General features: G+C 37.7%; 3 protein-coding genes across 4 annotated transcripts in view; 1 reads left to right on the top strand and 2 right to left on the bottom strand.

The window, feature by feature from the left end:
* LOC132184974 (uncharacterized) overlaps positions 1-19,468 on the bottom strand; it is a 53,258-nt gene that overhangs the window by 3,474 nt on the left and 30,316 nt on the right. The gene's annotated exons all lie outside the window — the stretch shown is intronic.
* LOC132184112 (uncharacterized) lies at positions 1,890-5,176 on the top strand. Of its 2 annotated transcripts, none has more exons than XM_059597617.1 (7): positions 1,890-2,144; positions 2,225-2,264; positions 2,402-2,472; positions 2,763-2,857; positions 3,591-3,658; positions 4,542-4,672; positions 4,842-4,931. In XM_059597617.1, exons 1-6 carry the CDS (start codon positions 1,958-1,960, stop codon positions 4,633-4,635), a joined length of 555 nt encoding a protein of 184 aa, XP_059453600.1. In that variant the 5' UTR covers positions 1,890-1,957; the 3' UTR covers positions 4,636-4,672; positions 4,842-4,931. The 2 variants fall into 2 exon arrangements, with proteins under 2 accessions (XP_059453600.1, XP_059453599.1); XM_059597616.1 differs by having other exon boundaries at positions 1,892-2,144; positions 4,562-4,672; positions 4,842-5,176.
* LOC132184046 (F-box/LRR-repeat protein 15) lies at positions 8,080-18,326 on the bottom strand. Its single transcript, XM_059597525.1, has 17 exons — positions 17,558-18,326; positions 15,722-15,980; positions 15,486-15,618; positions 15,188-15,287; positions 14,916-15,113; positions 14,566-14,836; positions 14,347-14,445; positions 14,155-14,243; positions 13,922-14,021; positions 13,660-13,830; positions 11,293-11,445; positions 10,830-10,990; positions 10,555-10,753; positions 9,577-10,043; positions 9,380-9,443; positions 8,741-8,827; positions 8,080-8,562 (listed from the first exon to the last, which is right to left on the bottom strand). Exons 1-17 carry the CDS (start codon positions 17,962-17,964, stop codon positions 8,482-8,484), a joined length of 3,039 nt encoding a protein of 1,012 aa, XP_059453508.1. The 5' UTR covers positions 17,965-18,326; the 3' UTR covers positions 8,080-8,481.

Raw genomic sequence — 19,468 nt, 5'->3', positions numbered from 1 at the left:
CCCCAATGGTGTTTGGGGGTGGCTGAAACCACCCCCAGTGGGTATTGGGGGTGGCTCGGCCTCCCCCTTGGTGCCCAAGGGGGTGGCCGAAACCACCCCCAGTGGTGGTTGAGGGCTAGCTCGGCCACCCCCTTGGCTCCAAGGGGGTGGTCGAAACCACTCCCAATGGTGGTTTGGGGGTGGTTTCGGTCATCCCCAATTTTTTTTTTTTTTTTTTTAATGAAAAAATATATATATTTTTATTTTTTATTTTAAAATAAAAAATTTAATTAGGTGCCACGTCATCACTGATGACTTGGCCACTTATGCCAAATGTCAGCTTCTAATTGGTTTACGTGGAATTCCGTTGGGTCAACTAACGATCAATGGACGAAAGAACGAATTTGGTCTTTTATCAAAACTAGAAGGATCTCCAATAATACAAAATAAATTCTAAGGAGAAAAAACAAATTAAGTAAAACTCAGAGGTATTTAGTATTTACCCCTAAAAATAATCATTAGGGGTTTGTTGGGTCAATAATTACAGAAACACCCATGAGGCTTTTTAGATTTATTATTCCAAAAACTAAAACGAGGTTTCTTTTTCTTGTAGCAAGAAAATTGACCACCTTAACCAATAAAATAAGCTTGGTTCTTACTTGTAGCAATCTGACATTACTCTTTTGGATAATAAACAAACCCTTCCTGAAATTGACCATTCGTGTGGATATAAATAATCACTAGGGCACTAAGGTCTTTACATGAAAATAATCATAGGGCTATAAATCCTCCACATGACAAGTGTTAGAAACCATAATCAACTTTCTTATTTTTCACTTTTTCAATTTGGGTTTCTCTTTAAAATACTATGAGCATCGAAAGTTCTTCTAATTGTCTTCCGGGCGAACAATTTTTGAAGATTTTTTTTTTTTTTCTTTTTAATCTATTTTGCAACAACTCCTTCACGGATAAGCTATTGGAAATGCATCATCAACCAACATTCTTGAATGAGCATAACTTCTATGCGGACGATGCGGAAGTTTATGCCCTCCAATAGAAGAAAGCCACGTTAGCCTAAAGCAAAAAAATTTACAAAAATTATCTACAACGTAAACACTAGATCGAAGGAGAGAGAAAATCCCGAGGCTGGGTCTCGGCCTGAGACCCGCCGTGTTTTGGCTTCATTTTCTTAAAGTATATTAGGCGAGGTGTCAGCATTTTAATGGAAGGTGAAAAACATGCCTTTTTTGCCGGACCGCATAGATGCAGCTCTCTTCTAAAAGGAAAATGTTAAAGGTATAACTATTTTGTCTAACTGTAGGTCAACTTTTGCCTTATTTTTTAATTTAAAAAATAAAAAAATTAAAAATAAAAAAAGTTTCTAAAGCAATAATTTTTATTTTGGTTATTCTTTTATTTTGGTATCTTCTTAAAAATAAAAACTGTATTTGCTTCAGAAACTTTTTCCTTATTTTTTAATTTAAAAAATTAAAAAAGTTTATGAAACAATATTTTTTTATTTTGGTCCTTCTTTTATTTAGTATTTTTTAAAAAAATAAAAAATTGTATTTTTATTTATAATAATGACCAATTTTTAAAAATTTTAAAATTAAAAAAAAAAAAAATTGGCCCAAGTTGAGGCCAATTTGTATCATTGCCCCAAGTTTGGCCCCAAGTTGTGTCATTCCTCCTGCTAGAATATTTGACAAAGTGCAACACTACTGTCATTGTCCGCTGGTGTCGGTGCACAGGTGGTAGAGCGTGATTTACATTTCCCAAAAAAAAAAAAAAAAACTCCAAATACCTTTTTTTTTTTTTAAAAAAAAAAAAATACATTCCAAATAAAAGACAAATTGGAGGGCAGATATGTCAGTTTACAGAAATATTTCGTGAAAGATGTGAGAGAGATACGAAGGGATAAGCAAAGAGTAGACCAGAGCAGAGTGTCTATCGACAGAAAAGCGGATGTTGGGTCGGCATGGCTACACTTGGCACCCCTGCGTACGTTAGCACCAAGCCCTTCAATTCCTTAACCTGCCCTCCTCCGACTGCTAGACCCGAGAGGAAGCTGCCGCGATTGAGGTGCGCATTGTCACCCCCAGAATGGCGGGAGAGCAGGCGATTGGTCTCCCTTGTCCTGTCCCACTTCCTCTTTGTCCCCAACCGTAAGTTTTTATGAACCCCATCTCTTTGGTTGTCGGAGAAAGCAAATCCCATATTTATTAAACGTATTCTTCTCTTGCAGATGCTATCGCCGGCGGCATTTTCGATAAATATGTGAAAAAGTGACGTCTACAGCATGGTTTCAACTTTTTTTTTTTTTTTTTCTTGGTTCAATCATGGCAAAAAAGGAAAACAGAAAAAACGGTTCTTTGAAACTTTGTTTCTTCACAACTAATCCTTCTTATGATACAATAATCAGGAAAAAGCTTGACCCACTAGAGGCTTATGTACCAGCTGTCATATTGACGCAGTTACAGATCAAGGACTTGGGTAAATGTCTCTGTCATTTGATTTCATTTTATAATGACACTTTTATTTGATTTATGCATTTAATGTGTTTTCGTCCATTACAATCTCATCAAAATTTTCTCCACCTTCTGTTTTGATGGAGATAAGTTTGATTTTCCGTTTGGTGATTATTTGTGTGCGTTTCTGTATGTTTGATCTTTGTTGTTACTCTTTTTTTTTTCCAGTGTTTGGCTTGCGTAAGCATTTGCAAAAGGCATAGAAATGGGGTAATAGTGTAATAGTACTTATATTTTATGTTTCTACTAGTGCAGAGGAATCTCTAGAAGTTGATCAACCCCAGTATGCTGCCTGCCGATCTCTACTACGCTCTGGCCCTGCAGCATCCCTTCGTGTAAATATTCGAGCAGTAAGTTGAGACTTTCTTGAACTTTTGAGTACTTTTTTGTGTTTTGCTCTTCCAGTTGTGGTTTGCTTCTGATTCTTGGCATGAAAGAATTCCTCATCTATACTATACAACAGTGTCTGGCTTTCAGTGAAAAGCCATCCTCAAAGTTTATCGCCTTATGAACCAGAGTATTACTGTACTGTACTGCTTAAATTAGTCTCACTTGTAATAGCCATGAGCATGGATCACCAAAGCACTGTTTGCAGTAATGCAAATATTGCAAGTAACTCTCAAATTTAACCAGGAAAGTGCCTCTCAGATTGACTATAGATATTCTGATCAGCTATTATGATACAAACCTTGAGTATAACTCACCTTTGAAAACCGGCTTGCAAGGAGAGGGTGCTCAACAACTTATATACACATGGTTAAAATTAGATTTAACCCATGTGGAACATTAGGATCGTAACACATTAACTCTGATCTTGTCCTCCAAGTGGTTCAGTTAATGAGCATGGAGATGTTTTTCTGGGCCTCTGTATCATGTGTTTTCAGTTTTCCTGTAATTACTTGTACATCAAACAGTGTTGACTTTTGCTGATTTTTGTTGCCGACTCGCTGTTCTTGTCATCATTGGTTTCATATTAGATGATACATCCATTGTCACTCTCCATGCTCATTTACATTTGCTTTATGGCAGTTTTTGTATACATGAGTTCCTAAGAGCTTTGGAAAATTTTCTTCGGAATTATAGGTGGCACAATATGCTTCAGACAATGGCAATGGTAAAACTGCTTCCAACAGTGTTGATCAATGTCTCAGGTATATCACTTCATTGCTGAATTTTTTGTAATTTTTAAGCACATTGTTTATACACAGGATTGTATTTGTAGGCTTGCGTGCTTAAATATTGCGATGGTGGATAGTAGGAGCTGTCTACCTAGAAAATCAAAGCACTTAAGGTGGCATTGTAGGGGTGACAACCATTTTTGAAGGGTTGACTTATTAGTGCTGGATGCTCAAAGGCCAGTATTGGGTACCACAATATCCATCTGGCTTGAATAAAATCAGGTTCAGCCTGTCCAGGCAGTAAACATTTAACTTCTGTTTCAGTCTCTCATTTCTCAAACTAGAAAAATCTTATAAAATAGCACAAATGAAAAATAAATATAAGTAAATTAACCTCATTTCAAAATCATTGGTGTTTTCAGTAAGAGTTCGGACACTTATCCCATTTTGGGGTTCACCAAAACATGATTTCTGTAAGAACTGACATGTCCAGCTCTCTAGTTTGCCTATTTCCTATTTCATAAGTCATAAATAGCATCTTTAGATGATAAAATATCACTTTTGTGGCAAACTATCATTCTTCTTCTAGTATCATATGAAATGAACTTCATTATTCAGGTTTCACTTGCTTGAGATTCATATTTCACTCCATCTTGCAAGTTTTTCTCATTTCAAAGTGTACTTTTCCCCCGAATTGCTTGTGGATTATCTGTAGAGATAAATGCTGTAGGTTTATTGAACTATTCTTGGTTAAGTGGGGATTGTCACATCAGCATTGTAAAATAGTTGTAAGATAATAATGTGATATATAGCATTCATCTTAGTAGAAATTTCCCAGCTAACAAGCATCAACATGTTGGATTTCATGCTAGTTAGTTGCAAGTTTACAATTGCTGTCGAACCAACTTGAGTGCAGTGAAACCTCTACTTCTGCAGAGCCTTGGAGGAACTTGATTCCTTACTTCTGCGAGCATCAAGGAATGATACACAAGCCTCACTTGAATCAATGAAGGGAGAGATAAATGTTGCTGTTAACGCTCTAGAAAGGTAATACTTCAAGCAGATCATACATTATGATGCTTTTCAACACCGAGTTTTTACTATGGGTTCAATAATCTTCTTACTATGGGTTCCATAATCTTCTTTTCTATATCATACTTTGATAATTATTGATCTGCATATAACCAAGGAACCTAAGAAGCTTTCCGTTTTACAGCCTCCTCCAGACTGTGCCTTCTGATGTGCTAGACAAAGGGAAGGCTGTTGCTGATTCTTACAGGATTAGAGAAGACGTGGAACCTGAAACGTTGGACCAAGAAATGCAGCAGTTGGAGTCAATTTTATAAATTTTTGGACTCTGAATCTCACCAAATACATAAACTATTCTCTTATTGGTTTATGACCAATCTTCAACCATCGTGTAAGTTATGTATCTTGCATGCATGTAAGCTTCCAATTGATCTCTGGATTCATAGACATGTAGAATTGCAGTAAATGGAATGGCCTGCTGATGTGAATTATAATGTAAATTAGTGTACCCATATTAAATCATGTTCTGGGGCTTCATTGCTTTCCTGGTCAGCGATTTATTCCTTATATATTCTCATTTCCTAAACTAAACTAGGGCTGTTCAAAAGGCTGAATTCTTGATATACAACCACCATCGACCCCGATCGAGTCGGCTTCAGATGGTGGGTCTGTAAAATTTCCATTTTTTAAAAAAAATTTCAAGAAAGTCAAGTTAGAAGTCGGAATATGAACATAATTTTTGAATCTTTTCACCTGACCCGACTTTTAAAATATATATATATATATATATATATATATATATATATATATATATGGACACACACGCGAGAGTGCCCGCCCCCAGAATGCGGTCCAGGATAACCGTGACTGTGTATATATTACATAATAACCGTGACTGTGTATATATTACATAAAACGGCATCATTTTGGAGGAGTATATGTTCATTATTGTTGCTGAAATCCTAGTCTCAGTGTGTTGTAGTCTTGTAGACTCTCTCTCTCTCGAGTCTTCTTCTTTTTCACCACTGTTTCTCTCTTGGGTCAGTAGTTTTTTTTTTTTTTTTCTAAGCAAATAAAAAAAGGGCTATAGGAGAGGATCTTTACCACTTTTGATCCCGAAGAAAGAAGAAGTGGGAAATCCTGACAACGAAAAAGGGGTGGGCTCCTTAACAACAAATCCCAAACAAACTAAAACAGTGCAACAATAATTACAAAGGATAGGAAATTTGTCAAACAAGTGACACAGTCCTCTCAAAGGGCCGCACATGGCGGTAACAGAAGCTTCAGAATGAACCAGCAACGACCACCGGAAGGTGATAGAAGCGGCAGGAGCACTGTTATAGTCCGTTTAAGGGACTGAAGCATAGAGAGTAACCAACACAATTCCGAAAACAAACACAAAAAACATAAGTAACATAAAATAAATGCCCAACAAAAGCCACACAAGGTAGAGCATAAAATTAAAAAGAAGGAAAAAATCTCCAAATCCAAAAATAAGCAACAACAGAAGCAGAGATGGCGAAGTCGCGGAGGCTCAAGGTGGCCGGAAGGTTGAGCGAAAGGCAACAGTGGGAAGAGATGATGCCGGAGACGAAGGTGGAGAAGCGGGGCTGCCGGAGGATGACAAATTGAGCTTCAAAGAAACCAGATCGGAGACCCATGACAAATCCAAACAAAAAAACCATTGCCGTGGCTCGGAGGGGGCGGTGGAGCGTCGGAGGTTATGCTGGACTTGTGATTTTTGGATGAGATTGGATGAATCGCACAAGGCGATAGATAAGACCTCAAAAGAGGTGGAAATAACCGGAGAAAAGAAATTACCGGTGAGAAGCAGCATGGTGAGAGAGGAAAGAGGGATAGAAGAGGGGAGGACAAACACGCAAGTTCACCGCCAAAGAACTTGAATCTATTATTTGTTCTTTGTCTTTGAAGACGACCAAATTTTCTCCTTCAACTGAAGACAAAGAACATTCTTCTCCATTGACCTTTCGAAAGAGGATGTGTTATTTGTTTTTCATCGTCAAAGATGAAGAGACCAAGATCACTTCTTGGTCGAAGAGTTTTTCATTTTCGACGAAGAAGAGATCTATCTTTTCCAACGAAGCCCAAAAAAATCCAACTCATAAAAAAAGCCTATTAAGCCTAGCCCAATTCCGACCGACTTTTCAAAGTTGGTGTCAGCTTAGAAATACCTTCATTAAGGTGGCATCAGAAGTTTTCTGATGCTTTTGACTCCGACGAAAGCAGAAGCCAGAAAGGGCATTTCTGACTCGATCACTAAATTTTGATCCCACTCAAGGCTGTAGGGTGACGTGACTTCATGCATAGTCGGACTAAATCTACCGGCATTTTATCATGTACTTTTTGACTTGGTGATGCGGACTTGAATGTATAATTAATTATGTTTAGGGGCATTTTTTTCCTAATCCGTGTAATTTCGTGGTCATGTTGAGTCTTAGGGCTCTGCTGATGTTTTCTATTGACGATATTAGTTTTACAAAGAAAGGTTTAGAAAATGGGAAATGGTTTTGAGAATCTAGGACTTCAACGTGTTGGGTAGACATTGGACGATGATAATAGAACAGGTATCTGTGTGATAATTTACTCTTGGGCCTACAAATGACGGGCAAGCCGATGGGCCCTAAGAGAAAGTTTGAAACACATCTAGTTGTCAGAACGCATCGCAGCCTGGGGCCTATGTTGGACATAATGAGCTACTTAATCAAAACCTATTTAAAGTTGCACTAATATTTTAGGATTAATCAAGAACTAGAATGAACCAATAGTATGCGGTTTGCAAACCCTATAGCTGTATAGACATAATCCATGACACGGCCACACTAACAAGCTTACTTAACAAAAAAAAAAAAAAAATTATCAATAATGCTAGTCTTTATATCTATTTATCACATCACACCCATTTTACATCGAGTGATTTTTTTTTTCTTTATAATTATTTTCTTACTAAAATAAATAAAAAAGCCACTTAAAACAGCTAGTGTAAAGTGAGATCAGTAACTTGGGCTTTCGGCGTGGAATTCAACTCCTATAGGTTTCAAAGGACAACTTTCTGTCCCCCACATTTTCCTGGTCGCACATATAAATAGACAAATACTAGGAAAAAAGTGAAGAAAGAAGCATGACTTTAGATAGATAGATACATACCTTTTGTGGCTGCCTCGTATCTGTACCATTAATTTTGAATTAAAGTTAATTGAGATGCGTGCAAAAAGAAGCGCAAATAACGGTATCCGCAAATGTTGGTGGAGCGAACTACTTTGTGAGTCGCATTTCTCTGGTCAAAATTCAAAACTACCAAAAAGACCAAACCCAAGTAAATTCCAACAGCTGGAAATTGCTTTGGACCAAATAAGAACAGTAAACTGAATTTCATTGGATCCAGAGAAAGAAAAAAAAAAAAAAAATTAATATCAACAATATTAATTAATTTACAAAAAGACATCTTATTGTATCCTTACATAAGACTGAGGCACAAGAATTACATCCATAGCCAAACACTGACAACAAAATAGCTGGCCATTTACTGGCCAACAAATAGAAAATTGATGGAGATGGCGATGGCGGTTGAATCTACGAAGAACATTTAATATCAAACAAAACAATTAATACAAGACAAAATTACTTATTCTATTGCTACATTAAGACAGCTAAATGAAGTAGCTTTATACCGAAACGAACACCAATCAAAAAGAAAGATGACCATTTACATTACAAGGGGAGCAAATCACAAGATCAATTACCAAGCTGGTGTTACCGCCTGAAGTCAAAAGTGAATACTGGAAAATGGAACAAAGGATTCTATTACATCATGAAGGTGATAGGCTGCTGAAGATACGCTTCAAACTAGGGCATGCCGCACGTAACCTCCCCATGCTCATTGAGCATACCTGTCACTCACAAGTGAACACCCCCATAAAGATGCAATGATAAAATAATTCATGTGATACAAAAAATAAAAAACAAACAAGGATCTAGGGATGGATTGGCTTTTTAAAATTTTTATTTTTTATTATGGGGAACCATTCAAGGGAGGGAGAGAGAAGAGAGAGAGATTGCTCTTCTCACCTTTGGACAAAAGCGGACATCAAGAGTCTCCAGCATGCTACATTTTGATATGGCAGCTTCAACCGCTACTTCATCAATGTTGCAAGACTAACAAAACCCCAATTCCAAAAAAAAGTCAGGAAATAGGCATTAAATGGAAGCAATTTGGGGCATCTACATGCACCAACTCTAAAAGAACACACCTTTTCCATGTAGGAAAAGGAAGAAAAGAATATAAGCCTGCATTGTGATCAAGTCCCATCAACAAATGCCATGTACGGAAATTACTTCTACATCAACGGGACATACAAATCCAGCAGTCTAAGTCAGTAGAGGAAATTCCTCAAAAGTAGTTGACCATATATCAAGTTAGGGGCTCTCTAATACCTACCAAATGTCAAAACTTCTCCAATTGGGACACTAGTCTAAGAGTAAAAAACTGCAATTAAATGAAGTACAAAATCGAACTATGTTGGTACTATAGAGTATCAATTAGGAAAACAAAATCCTGTTATCCAATCCAAAAGTCTCCAAAGTGATCATCCAACATTATTTAACTCCATCCAAAAATAGAAAATGGTAAAGATAAGTTTTATATCTTCAAGTTACATGCCAAGAAAATGATTAAGGGCCTCAAACATGGACTGCGAAAATGCATACCTGAAGAAAGAGACTAGTCAATTTCGGACACTCAAGCTTCAATATTTCCAAAGAGCAACAATTACTGAATAGCATAAGAAATAAAATATATGTATCAGCATGGATAAAACATCAGCAGGATCACAAACAAACTTCATATCCAGAATAAAAAAATAAAAAAAAATAAAAAAAAAAGAAAAAAGAAAAAAAGGGGGTACCTCAAATTAAGGAAGCATAAATTGAAACAAGCAAGATCAACTTCCTTCAAATTCGCTGATAGAGAAAGGTTTAACGATGACAAATGACAACAACGTGCTGCCGGTGGAATAAAAACTTTCCTAATATTCGCACAACCTACACAGTTTAGGTTCTGCAGTAATCGGTTGGCCTGCCCAATTGGCTCATTGATATTTTCAGTTGAAGACATGGAAGATGAGGTATAACTACTAGGCAGCTCAAAAAGCTGACCACCAGAACAACCCCAATTCAGGTCATGCATATTCACACAGCCATTCAGGCTCACATGTGTAAGGTGAGTGCAGCAAGCAAGAAGTTCTTCTATAGCAGACTGGCAGAGGGTCCCATAAGAAAGGTCCAATTCCTGGAGAGCTGGTAGAGCACCTTCCTTGTAAAGGGGCTCAAGTGATGAGTCAGCAAGATACTTGCATGCTTGTAATTTCAACACCTATGAGAAGAGAGGAAAAGTAAGTTTCAGTAAAGCCCAACCCTCCCCCACCCATCATAAAAGGGTGGGGAAAAAAATAACAAAACAAGTACTCAGCTCACCTAAGTCAGCTAAATGGGACTAGCTGTTTAGAATAAACAATAAAAGCGGACAAAAATTATAAAAAAGATATAATCAAAAAGAACACATTCATGCTATGTTCTGTACCAACAAATCTCATAGATGAGGACCATCAAATGGTTGGCCTCTATCATCAACACAAATTATGCCAAGTTTTAATTTAGGAGTATTTAAAAAAGATTTTGTTATTAGTCTCACAAAGGAACATGCATTTCAAGTGGACGGTTAGATATTTTGGCTGCTACGATTTAGAACTTAGATTTAATGTGTTTTCTAGTTGGCAAATAATTCTGTGGTTTTTTGATACCCTTTCCCTAAAGTTTTATGGCTAAGTGCTAATATGCCTCATGTCAGAAATAGAATGTTTATATATCTGGATAGTGAAAATTACCTTTAGTTGCAAACAAGACTCAAAAACAGGCTGCAAGTTCATCAAAAAGGTGTATGATAAATCAAGCAGTGTCAGATGCGGAAGGCAGCGCAGGGAATAAAGCCCATCAGAGCCAATTGATGGGCATGACATCAATATCAATGACTCAATCAGTGGGCATGAAGCAGTTGTTGCAGACAAGCAATCGTCCTTGAGTTGGCTGCATGTGAAAAAGACAAAGTTGTCAGCTTGAGCACCAAAAAAGGACCACCAACAAAAATATAGAAGTGACTAACCTGCAAAAGGAAGCGTCCAGAGACGTCAAGAGCGGACAATTAATAGATGCTTCAGATAATACACCACACCCTTTCAATTCGAGCAACACCATAATTGGTGCTTCAATACTGAGTACATTTAGTTTTGGACATATTCCAAGATTCAGCGACTGTAGGCCAACCTAATAGAAACAAGAAGAAAATTCATGTTTAATCCAATTGGTTAATGCCACAAAAGAAGCAATTAAGCATGTCAAAAAACTAAATTGAAATATAGAATATAAGATGGCGGCATTATACAGTATAAAATTTTTTATTTGAAGTTTAAACAATACATGAAGTATATATTAAAGTATGTATCAACAATACATACTTGTTGCAAAATATTATTAACTCAGTTATCATGAATGCTTGATGGAACATTGAAGTCAAGAATTTCTGTATACAACAGTAAAAAAGCAATTATTCAATCATTCTCACTTACAGGACAAAATGATGCTCTTTCAAGATGATCACAACCATCTAAGCAAACTTGCTCAAGATAGGGGCAAGTGAGTTCAAGAGCAGTGATTGCCCGGCAACCAACAAGAGAAAGACTAACTAAAGAAGCACTGCAGAACCGCACCGCTGTCAAGCTCTGAACAGAGTCAAATCATCACATTAAATTAAAGGAGAAATCAAATACAACCATGGTAACTTTAATAGAAGAAGTAATTGTAACACAAGGTCAATCAGATAGTAAACCATGATGGCACAGTGCAATGTCAAACATACAAGAAATCAGGAAGTAATAAGCCAGATTCAACCAGAAAATTTTTATCATATCAAGGATTGGCCACTGGTTGTGCATATTTCTGCGAACATAGTTTGAGAATAAAGCACTCTAAAGCTTAAAATTGTAATGACTATTCCACCAAGCCAAACCCTTCCACCTGGGTCCCTTTCCCCAACCCAATCCTCAAATCCCTACCACCTAGATCGGCCTCCTCCTGATAATGTGATGAGGAATCATGGCAATTCTAAACACAAAAGGAATATATTTTTTTTTCAATATCTACTTTAAAGCAAGCAGGTATGGATTTATCTTATGCCTAAACACTGTTAACAAAAGAGAACTTCTAAACAAATTCTTCAAAGCAACAAGTTTCAGCTTCAAAATTCACCAACACAGCACTATGAGCAAAACATTGATCATAATAGACGAACAAAATCAGAGCAGTGGGGAATTATCTGGCTAAATCAGAGTTAGTCTTGGTTGGCAATGTAATGAATTTCGAAGGTCTGGCAAGTATTTTCGGCTGCAGGGTATCTTCTGTGCCTATGAAGTACCTAGGTCTTTCCTTGGGAGCTTTGTGTAAAGAGAAGTCTATTTGAGATGACATTATTGAGAAGGTAAAGCACCATTTGGCAAGATGGAAGAGGATGTACTTATCAGGGGGTGGGAGAGTTCCATTGATCAAAATCACTTTATCTAATTTGCCTACCTACTTTTATGTCCTTTCCCCCCCTTCCAATTGGTGTGGCTAATCGCCTAGAGAAGTTGCAACAGGAATTTTTATGTGATTGTACGGGTGAAAAATTCAATTTCACTTGGTGAGCCGGACTAAGGTGTGTACTCAGATATCTAAAGGAGGGTGGGTGTTTAGAATTTACTTGTGTTCAACTGGGCTCTTTTGGGGAAGTGGCTTTGGCGTTGTGTTCATGAGACAGAGGCCTTATGGAGAGTGGTGGTGGATTCTAAATATGGCTGTGCTTGGGGTGGGTGGCGGTCAAATGAGGTCTATAGGTCGTATGGGTAAGGCTTTGGAAAAATCTTAGGAGGGGTTGGAAGAAGCTTTCCAGCCATACTAGATTTGAGATGGGGGATGGCTTCAAAATTTGATTCTACCATAATGTTTGGTGTGGGGATCAATCCATCAGGACAACTTTTCCAGACATGTTTAGCATTGCCTGTTTTAAGGATGTTGCAATGACCATTCGGAGTTTTCTAGTGCCTCTCATTGGTCGAATATTAATTTTATCAGAGCAGCTCACGATGGGAGACGGATCTCTTTACCTCATTCTTCACTTTCGTATTCGGTAAGAGTGAGATAGAGTTGTGAAGCCAGACTTCTTTGGATTCCTTTCAGGAGAGGGTCGTTTGATGCTAGATCTTATGCCAATGTTCTTGTTCCCCATGATAATACTCCTTTCCCTTGGGGAAGTATTTAGCGGAATAAAGTCCTCTTGGAAGTGGCTTTCTTTGCTTGATCGGTTGTATTAGGTAAGATCCTCACCAGTGAGAATCTAAGGAAACGACATATCATTGTGGATTAGTGGTGTTACATATGTAAGAAGAATGGGAAGTCGATGGATCATCTTCTATTCCACTCTAAGATTTCAAGTGCCCTTTGGGATATTATCTTCAGCGTGTAGGGCTGTCTTGAGTTCTGCTTAGGAGTGTGGTAGAGCTCTTTTCCTGTTGGAGAGTGTAGGTGAGTAGGTTTCAGTTTGATGCAGATTGGAAGATGATTCTACCTTGCATTATGTGGTGTCTTTGGAGGGAAAAAAATAATCGAAGCTTTGAGGACTGAGGGGACCTTACTACTGCCTCAAAATTTTAGAATTTTGAACAACCATGTTTTTTAAGATCTCTTTTCTACTTCTAACTAGGCTTTTCTCTGGTATACTCCTTGTGTACTTGGATTGAGTTGTTGCACTTACTTAAGAAAAAAAAATATGATAAAATCAAATCAGGCAAAAACACCATGGCCTTCAATAAGGCATAATCTCATACTGCCCACACCACATGGTCTCAGTAAATTTAACAAAATAATAAATTTAAGAAACAAAAAGGGCCTAATTAACAAACCTCGCAGTTATCAAGAACTAATGCCTTCAGCATGGGGCACCCACCACCATCACTAAAAACTTCACAAATAGAATTTGTCAAAGATTCACAATCTGTGAGGTCCACTTCTTGCAAAGATTGGCATTGCAATGCCAATGTGGTTAAGTTCTCCTGCTTCTGCAATGCTAATTTCTACATGTTCATGAAACCGCTTCATTAAAATACTAGTTCTCATGTAAGTGACCAAGTACAAGAAAAGACCAAATTTCTCACAACGACATACCTGAAGTGAGTTTGAAGTGATGTTGATCCGGTGTAGTGCAGGGCAATTAGACACCATTATAGATGATAACATGGTACTCCGTAAATTCAAATCAGCAAACCTGCAGGAGAAAATATAATTAAAACAATAAAAATGGAACAGGAAAATCTCCACCAGGAAAAAAAGTAAGAGAGGGAGAGAGAGAATGCTTTTTTTGTGGAAGGGAAAAGATTAGATGGAACAGCAGAGCATACTTGCGACAATGTACTAATCTAATATTCTGTAAGCGTGGAAGATCCAAGGACACAGAAGTCAGTAAACTACAATTGTCAAGCTCCAAAACCTGCAACAATTTATGAAGTCATTTTTGACATGTTGAAAGTATTATTTATTCAGGCAGCACAGACATCCAGGCAGCACAATATCTGAAGCAAGGGAATCCAAACCTCCAACATGTAACTATGAGATATTGCAGCCATTGAAGCTGAAGTGATTCCCTCACAGCTGTGAAGCTTAAGAACGGTCAACATTGGCAGCCTAACAGACTAAGAAAAAGCAATTGAGCATGTCAAATAAGTGTATAACCATATTTCCAGAACCAAAAAAAGAAAAAAAAAAGAAAAAAGAAAGAAAGAAAGAAAGATGAACAAGCTCTAGAAACTGACCTCAAGAGAGATGTTTGGGCAGTACGAAGCATTAAGAAAATGGAGATTGGCACAAGTGAGGGCTATTTCACGTAGAGTTTCATCGCTAACACAAGAACAATTTGACATGTCTAGAGACTCTAATTGAGGGCATGAAGTTGCTGCTGAACGAACTGCAGCATCTGAAAGCTTGTGGCAAGAGCCTATATCAAGCTCATGCAGAAGAGGGCAATTAAGCACAGCCTGTGCCATGTTACTGCGCTTCAAAGACATAGTTTCAAGTTGCGGGCACCTGCAAAGACCATATCTTAGCACAAACTGGCCTGATTGACAGACATACTGGTATGATTTTAAACATAAAACTACTTCACCTGACAGATACACGCATTACACGACACTTTGTCAGTTGAAGATGACGCAAGCTATCATGGTTTATCTGTACTTCTTGAATACCATTCCCAAGAGTAGCATCATTTACATTCAATCTCTTCAACAAATAACAATCCGCTAAAGCATGGAAAAACGTATCACCTAGTTGCCCTCTCCCCAATGTCAAAACCTCAAGATTTCTGATAAGCATGAAAAATATATTAGCCATGATCGGACAATATTACCAGAAAAAACATTCACATAAGCCTCTCACCTTAATGAAGAGACTGCTCTCATAACAAGCAAATGAATAGCAGGAGCACCAGAAATATTCACTTCTGTTGCATTTGGATACCGCCGACACATATCCTCAACTGCAAATGTATAGGCTTAGTTAGAAATTCCCACTTTTCTTTCAAATGAAATGCCATAAATAAAAATGCCCACCAATGAAATAGATAAACACAAGTTCAGAAAGTCTCGTAAATCCATATTCCTTTTCTCATGCCATTGAGTCTTTGTAATAAGGGTTAAAAATAAAGGCAGCAGTATGTTATCATATTAAAACTCACATTGTTCCATAGATATGTTCCGGTTCTCAAAATTCAAACATTTCCAGAAATCTTCGTGAGCACTAGCTGCTCGCCACTGCTTACACACTCTGGCAGCTCCGCAAAGATTAATGTGATCCAAGAAAGAGAAAACCTGAAAAAAAAAAAAAAAAAAAAAAATCCAAAATGAAACAGTTAGAATATCGAAAGAATGTAAATGATGAGTATCCCCATGAAAAGTCTTAGGCACTGCATACCATATGGAGTAAGTCATCCGTAAGATCCATCCGACTTTCTAAATCTTCTGTTCTCAGAGTGTCACTCTCATGTCCATCATCATCATCCCCATCAGTAAATTCAGACAGATTCTTATCACCACCATCGGTCATGGTTAAAGTATGATAAAATATCTGATTCTTAGATGGACTAGAACCCTGGCTAATATGGTAATCTCTTTCTTGAGATGAAGTGGAATTTTCCGCAATTGAAGACACTGCAGTTGCAAAATGATAGTCACTGCAATAAAAGGTTTTGATCATAAGTATTCGACATAACCTTTCCAAGTTAAAACTACACATCGCTTCTGAAATAATTCATGCACTGCTTATTCTTGGTATTAAAACCAGACATTTCTTAAGTCTCACCAGCATTTTTTCCTTAAGAGATAAAAGTTTCATGCATGCTAAAAGAGTTATGCTTCTGTTCTGTTCCAGTTTAGAACACAATAGTCCACTATTAGAACGTATGCATGACAAGCTGAGTGTACATCCACTATACATTGAAACAAGACTGAAACACTGCCCTACCAAAAGGGAGCAGCTTCAAAGGGATGGATTTGAATGAAACAGAGGAGTGGTTTAAACATTTGTTCTATTAAACCCTAATTGAATAATGCAATGTAATTAGAAAATAGGTAATCCCATGAAAAAATATTTGTTACATTACACCCGCGGAGCTTTAGATAAGAATGAAAACCTAAGAAACCATTGTGATTTTACTTTACTATTGCATGCCATCCAGTTCATCAATGTCAGCTCGTGAGACCTTAATTGACTATTTAAGCAGAAGAAACTTCAAGAAGCAGCACAAATTTAAGGAGCATAAACATCCACTTTTATTGTGGATTTATATTGTAGCGACCCAGAAAAAGCACTAGTCTAGTCAAGTTGCAATTGGAGTTCCCTATAATCACTTATAAAACTCAATCACTTAATAAGAAACCAATGTGAGACTTAATACCTATGAGCATCTTTACAATCCACCCACTATGGGACTAATTTTCTAGGGTATCACAATGTCCCTCACTCAAATCTTTGACATCCCCATCAGGGCAAGGCGCACGTCATAGGTGCTTTAGTGCTACATGCTGTTACTAGTTTATTCTGATACCATTTAGAATGACCAAGAGAAAGTTCATCATATCTGCACTATCACTCCAAAATAACTAGTTAAGTTACAATTGAAGCTCCTCAAAATCACTTATAAAGCTCAATCTCACCTACTTAGGAACCAATGTGCGACTAAACAACTATGAGCATCTTTATAAACAAACCACTCAATGTGGACAATTCATTTCCCCAATGTGAGACTAATTTTTTGAGTTTCACAAATAAACAAGGAGCCACAATTACTCACAAACGTGCTTTTTCTAATGTATGTAAAATTAAGACCATATATGTACTATAGAAAGAGATAGCACATTGCATATCTCCACATCAGAAAATAAAGACGATTCCTGCATTATATGAAAGGAAAAAAAAAAATCCAATATAAATATATATAATTTCATACAATAATAACATAAAAAAACATGAAGAACAAATCTTTAAACATAAAGAGCAAATCTTTAAACCCCACAGCTCACACCTGTTGTTCCAACTCTACTCTCAGAATATACCATCAATATGTTAAAAATATACTCCTAAATCTCCCCGCCAGAACAAATCAGCAACCGGCATGCGAAAGTACCTTCGAGAAGCGCAATTCGCTACCAAATGAACAGAATTCGAGGGAAAAATGAAGCAAAAATCGACGTAAATTCGCACAGATACACGTATGCATAAAGACATAGAGTGATAGAGTGAGAGACTCACTGAAAGTCGAAGTGAACCTTGGCGCGCTTACTGTGGGAATCGCGATCACGATCCTCCACACCAGTGGGCGCCGCAGCAGCCGAAGCCGAGCTCGCCTCTCCATCAGAGCCCCGCGAGATTCGGAACCGGGAAAAGAGCGAACCGGCGCGGGCCGCCCCATCCCAATGCGCAGAACCACGCATCGCAACCACCGCGTCTTCGAAGCGCCTCAGCTGCTCGTCACGCCCGCTCCGGTTTGCCGCAGGCCCTAATTGCTCGGTGTCTTCGTCATTTCCGATTCTGCCCTCGGGATTGCCCGTATCTCCGAAAACGCCGTCCCTCATGGCCTCCACTTTATCTTCCTCTCCAACTTCTTCTTCGTCGTCCTCTTCTTCTCCGGCAAAGCATAGGCAGCACCAAATCTTCATGCACTCGGAGGTAAAGGCAAAACCTTTACGAACCCTAGGTCACGAACATACTCATCCCTGCCCAAAACGAACTCCACAATTGTCGCAGAAATCAAGAAAAGGACGTCGGCGGCTCTGGAACCCTAGAATTGCAACCATAGACTCGAAATGCAAAAATCAAATTATTGGGCGAAATACATAGGAATTGGTCAATACGAGAGAGAATGGTTAGAATTTTGAGAGAGAGAGAGAGAGAGAAAGAAAGAAAGAATTCGAGAGAGATGTTGGGAGTGGGGGATCTGAATGGATCTGATCAGATCTTGTGAGCTGCTTTGGTGTGGACTTGTGGATGTTTTTGTTGGATTATAAGGGTGGGTGATAAAATCCGAGAAGGGAGTTCGTAAAAGATTAAAAAGACTTCGGGGTTCGCTCAGGGAAAAAAAAAAAAAAACAGAAAAGAAAAGAAATGTTTCGGGAAAAAACGACGGCGTATTCTTCCATTGTCCGAAAAACGGCTGTTTTCGTCCCTTTCTGTTAGCCAATGTGGTCGACAGGAATTGAACCAAAATAATATTCGAAAAAAATGAATATGCTTAGTTGCTTACTTGTCCAAAATAAAATAAAATAGAAACAGCAAAATGTGATATTTCTAGACTGCATAATAAATATAATAGTAAAGTTGATATACCTTCAAACAACTACCCAATTAATAATATTGTCCCAAATTTTCAATTGTTACTGGGGTGTTCAAATGGGGCAGTTAAAACTACCCCGCCAACCACCAACTGCTGATAACCGCTAACCGGTTATATTAATAACAATTATAATACAACATTCAAAACAGCGCTATTTTGGCGTTTAACACCAACACAGTATCATTTTGGTCTGTATGTATGTGAAATATAGTGTGGTACACTAGTATGTGATGTTTTGGGCTAAACTTTATCCAAAAACATTGTGTAGCTCAAAAAACAACATTTCTTTTCATCTTTTTGGGAACACTTTGACCCAAAATATTTAAAATAAGCCCAAAAATAAGCTTAATGATGGCCCAAAACACTTAAAAAGCCTAAAAGCCCATATATATATATAAAGCGATTATAAAATCACCGGTTATTGGTTTGAATAACCATTAACCGCCTATTCAATTGCGGTTATCAAAAATCGATAACCGCCTAAGGCGGTTGCGGACCACTAACCGTAACCGCTTGTGCAGCCCTAATTGTGACAATGTCTTTTCTTTTTCTTTTTTTTTTTTTTTTTTTTGACATGTCCACACAAGAGGGGGAGAGGGGATTCGAACTAGTGACCTCCGTTTCATAAGGCGTAGTCTCCAGCCAATTGAGCTATCTATTGGGGACGACAATGTCTTTTCAAACTACTAAAACATTGTCAATGTCCTCCCAAGACTAACAGAAAGATAAAAATATCCTTATAGATTTATCAATAAGACAAAAATACTCTTATAAATTCAAAAAATTATATATATATATATATAAAAATTAAATTCAAAAAAAAATAGGGA

This window comes from Corylus avellana, chromosome ca6 (assembly GCF_901000735.1).
Source record: "Corylus avellana chromosome ca6, CavTom2PMs-1.0".
In the NCBI taxonomy this organism is placed as follows: domain Eukaryota; kingdom Viridiplantae; phylum Streptophyta; class Magnoliopsida; order Fagales; family Betulaceae; genus Corylus; species Corylus avellana.
Note: the sequence above shows the minus strand (reverse complement) of the source record. Positions and strands in the feature narration are given on the sequence as shown.

What these genes read in the sequence shown, in the direction of transcription:
- LOC132184112 (XM_059597616.1), top strand. Translation starts at nt 1,958, where the DNA reads ATGGCTACACTTGGCACCCCTGCGTACGTTAGCACCAAGCCCTTCAAT. An exon ending in TTCGATAAATATGTGAAAAA is followed by an intron (nt 2,265 to 2,401) that starts GTGACGTCTACA and finishes TACAATAATCAG; the next exon opens with GAAAAAGCTTGACCCACTAG. An exon ending in GCTGTTAACGCTCTAGAAAG is followed by an intron (nt 4,673 to 4,841) that starts GTAATACTTCAA and finishes TCCGTTTTACAG; the next exon opens with CCTCCTCCAGACTGTGCCTT.
- LOC132184046 (XM_059597525.1), bottom strand. Translation starts at nt 17,964, where the DNA reads ATGAAGATTTGGTGCTGCCTATGCTTTGCCGGAGAAGAAGAGGACGAC. An exon ending in AGATTAGTACATTGTCGCAA is followed by an intron (nt 14,022 to 14,154) that starts GTATGCTCTGCT and finishes TTTCTCCTGCAG; the next exon opens with GTTTGCTGATTTGAATTTAC. An exon ending in AAAGAGCATCATTTTGTCCT is followed by an intron (nt 10,991 to 11,292) that starts GTAAGTGAGAAT and finishes TGTTTCTATTAG; the next exon opens with GTTGGCCTACAGTCGCTGAA.